The sequence below is a fragment of the Leiobunum rupestre genome, chromosome 2 (assembly GCF_980474605.1).
Source record: "Leiobunum rupestre chromosome 2, qqLeiRupe1.1.hap1, whole genome shotgun sequence".
Taxonomy (NCBI): domain Eukaryota; kingdom Metazoa; phylum Arthropoda; class Arachnida; order Opiliones; family Sclerosomatidae; genus Leiobunum; species Leiobunum rupestre.
Genome location: NC_143385.1, coordinates 82218293 through 82220944, shown reverse-complemented (window position 1 = coordinate 82220944; position 2652 = coordinate 82218293). Strand labels below are relative to the sequence as shown.

The window sequence follows — 2652 nt, the reverse complement described above, 5'->3', positions numbered from 1 at the left end:
AAAGAATGAAAGCGCATGAAAGGTCACAAAGTCATCGACAGGCAATGAAAAATTGGATAGAAACGGAAAACCATTTGAAAACAGGAAAAACTATAGACGAAGAAAATGAAAAACTAATCAAAAGTGAATTTTTGAGGTGGAAAAATATATTTAAGAGAATAATAGAAGTTATTTTATTTTTAAGTGAACGCAATTTGGCCTTTAGGGGGTCTTCTGACTCTTTGTTTACGCCTAATAACGGAAACTTTCTTGGGTTAATCGAGCTTCTCGGAAAATTCGATCCTGTTATGCAAGACCATGTAGACCGCATTAGCAAAAACAAAAAGAATAAGTTTCCTAACCACTATTTGTCTCATTCAGTTCAGGATGAGCTTATAATGAATATGGCGAATAAAAATAAAGGAAAAATATTAGAGAACATTAAGTCTGCCAGATATTTTTCGATTTTATTAGATTGCACTCCCGATGTTAGCCATAAAGAACAACTTTCAATTATTATTCGAATTGTAGATATTTGCGATTCTGAAACTGAAGTTAAAGAATACTTTTTAGGATTTTTAGAAGTAGATGACGCAACTGGGTTGGGTTTATATGAAACACTGAAGGAGTTTTTAGCTATGAATGGACTGAAACTTTCCGATTGCCGTGGTCAAGGATACGACAACGGCGCCAATATGAGAGGTATAAATAAACGTCTACAGGCACGATTTTTAAGGAAATATCCTAGGGCTTTCTTTATTCCATGTGGCTGCCATAATCTAAACCTAATGCTTGGAGACATTGCAAACTCGTCAGTAAAGGCTGTGTCATTTTGTGGTGTAATGCAGAATTTGTATACAATTTTTTCCGCTTAGACATCTCGATGGGGTATTCTTAAAACTCACGTCAAAATTTTAACACCGAAACCATTGTCGGAAACCAGATGGGAATGCCGTGCCGAGAGCGTTAGAACTGTTAGATTTCAAATTCCGGCCTTTTTAAAAGCCCTAAGCGAGATTTCAGAAAGAGCTTCAGATGTGAAAATTAAGAGCGAGGCTCAGGGTTTATTTCAAGAACTTACGTCTTTCGATTTCATCGTTAGTTTGATTATTTGGTACGAAATAATATAGTTAGCAAGTTAATGCAAAACCAAAAAGTGGCAATGGACGTAGCGACTAAGCATTTGGAAGAAATTGTAATTTTTTTTCAAAATTATCGGGATAAAGGTTTTCTTAATGCTGTTGAGAAGGCCAAAGAGATAGCTGTTGAATTGGATATTCAACCAGTTTTTAGGGAAGTTAGGACACGAAAAAAAAAAGAAAATGTTTAGTTATGAGGGACCTGATGAAACAGTTTACAATGGTGAGGTTCAATTTAAAACGAATTATTTTTTAAAAATAGATGATAATGCGTTATCCGCCATGGAAAGTAGATTTAAAATGTACAGAGAGCACAAAGATGTATTTGGCTTTTTATATGGTGGGAGTGCAATAAAAAACATTTCGGAAGAAGATCTACAAAATTCTTGTAAAAATCTTGAAACAACGTTAATTGACGATGTAGACGGAGAAGAATTATTTGAAGAGTTTCAGTTGTTTAGAGATGTTATTCCTGTAACAGTCTTGACAGCTATTGATACTTTAAATTATATAACTAAAAATAACATGGTTGATTTGTACCTTAATATTGTAATAGCTTTGAAACTTTTGTTGACCACTCCAGTTTCTGTAGCCTCAGCAGAAAGATCTTTTTCAAAATTGAAATTAATTAAAAACTAACTAAGATCAACTATAAGCCAAGAGAGACTGTCATCACTAGCCTTATTGTCAATCGAAAATAAAGTGCCGAAATCATTAGAGTTTGATGACGCAATAAAAGATTTTTCTGCTAAAAGATCTAGATGTCAATTTTAAAGGGTAACTGTTACAAGTGTAAATGAACTATGAAAATTAAAATTAATGTCTTCCAATGTTAGAAACTTAAAATAGTGCAATATTTGATCAATAAAATGCAGTGGCGTCGCTAGGGTGTTTTAGGCGGCGCTTGAGCCACCTGTAAAATTTCTGAAGCGCCACCTAAAATTTCCGAAAAGCGCCTCCTAAAATTCAGAATTTTTGTAATTCACTTGGCTAAAAGTTTCTTCGATCTTAAAAATGGGAATTAAACAATATCATTTTTCCTAGCCGGCCTCAATATTTTAACTTTACAAACTTTTTGGGAGAGCCCCTCTCCCTATATCACTCAATGTCGCTTTAGCCTAAGGCACGGTACAGGGCTGAATAGTACTTATGGCTTAAGCGCCACCAGTTTGGAATATCTGGTGACGCCACTGATAAAATGACGAGGGTAAAAGGGAGGGTAAGGCTATAGGGGTTATGAAATCTGAAAGGCGAGAGCCCCGCTAGTATATTTCGAACCCGGCCCCGCAAAACACCAAGCCGGCCCTGTTCTTGGCGATTTCCTGGGAGCAGGCTATTCATAACCCTGCTGGGAGGATGATTTATTGAAGCGTCTATTAACTGGTTCTGATATGTATCATAAAGGTCACGCGCACGTTCAATATTTCTGCTTGCCACTATTTTGATTGATTCATTTTAAACGGTAACGCAATCAGAAGCAGTGTGAGAAATAATGCACTATCACAGGCCAATCTCCAGTTTAAAAATTAGCTGG

At 35.9% G+C, this 2652-nt stretch overlaps 1 protein-coding gene across 1 annotated transcript; it reads left to right on the top strand.

Annotated features, from left to right (window-relative positions):
- The first annotated feature begins 383 nt into the window (after positions 1-383).
- On the top strand, positions 384-1757 carry LOC149959539 (uncharacterized). The gene is made up of 2 exons (XM_090167373.1): positions 384-681; positions 1381-1757. Exons 1-2 carry the CDS (start codon positions 384-386, stop codon positions 1755-1757), a joined length of 675 nt encoding a protein of 224 aa, XP_090023499.1.
- Positions 1758-2652: the final 895 nt, after the last annotated feature.

Coding starts and splice junctions, on each gene's coding strand:
- LOC149959539 (XM_090167373.1), top strand. CDS start 384: ATGGCGAATAAAAATAAAGGAAAAATATTAGAGAACATTAAGTCTGCC. Junction 682..1,380: donor CAACGGCGCCAATATGAGAG/GTATAAATAAAC, acceptor TTTTAAAAATAG/ATGATAATGCGTTATCCGCC.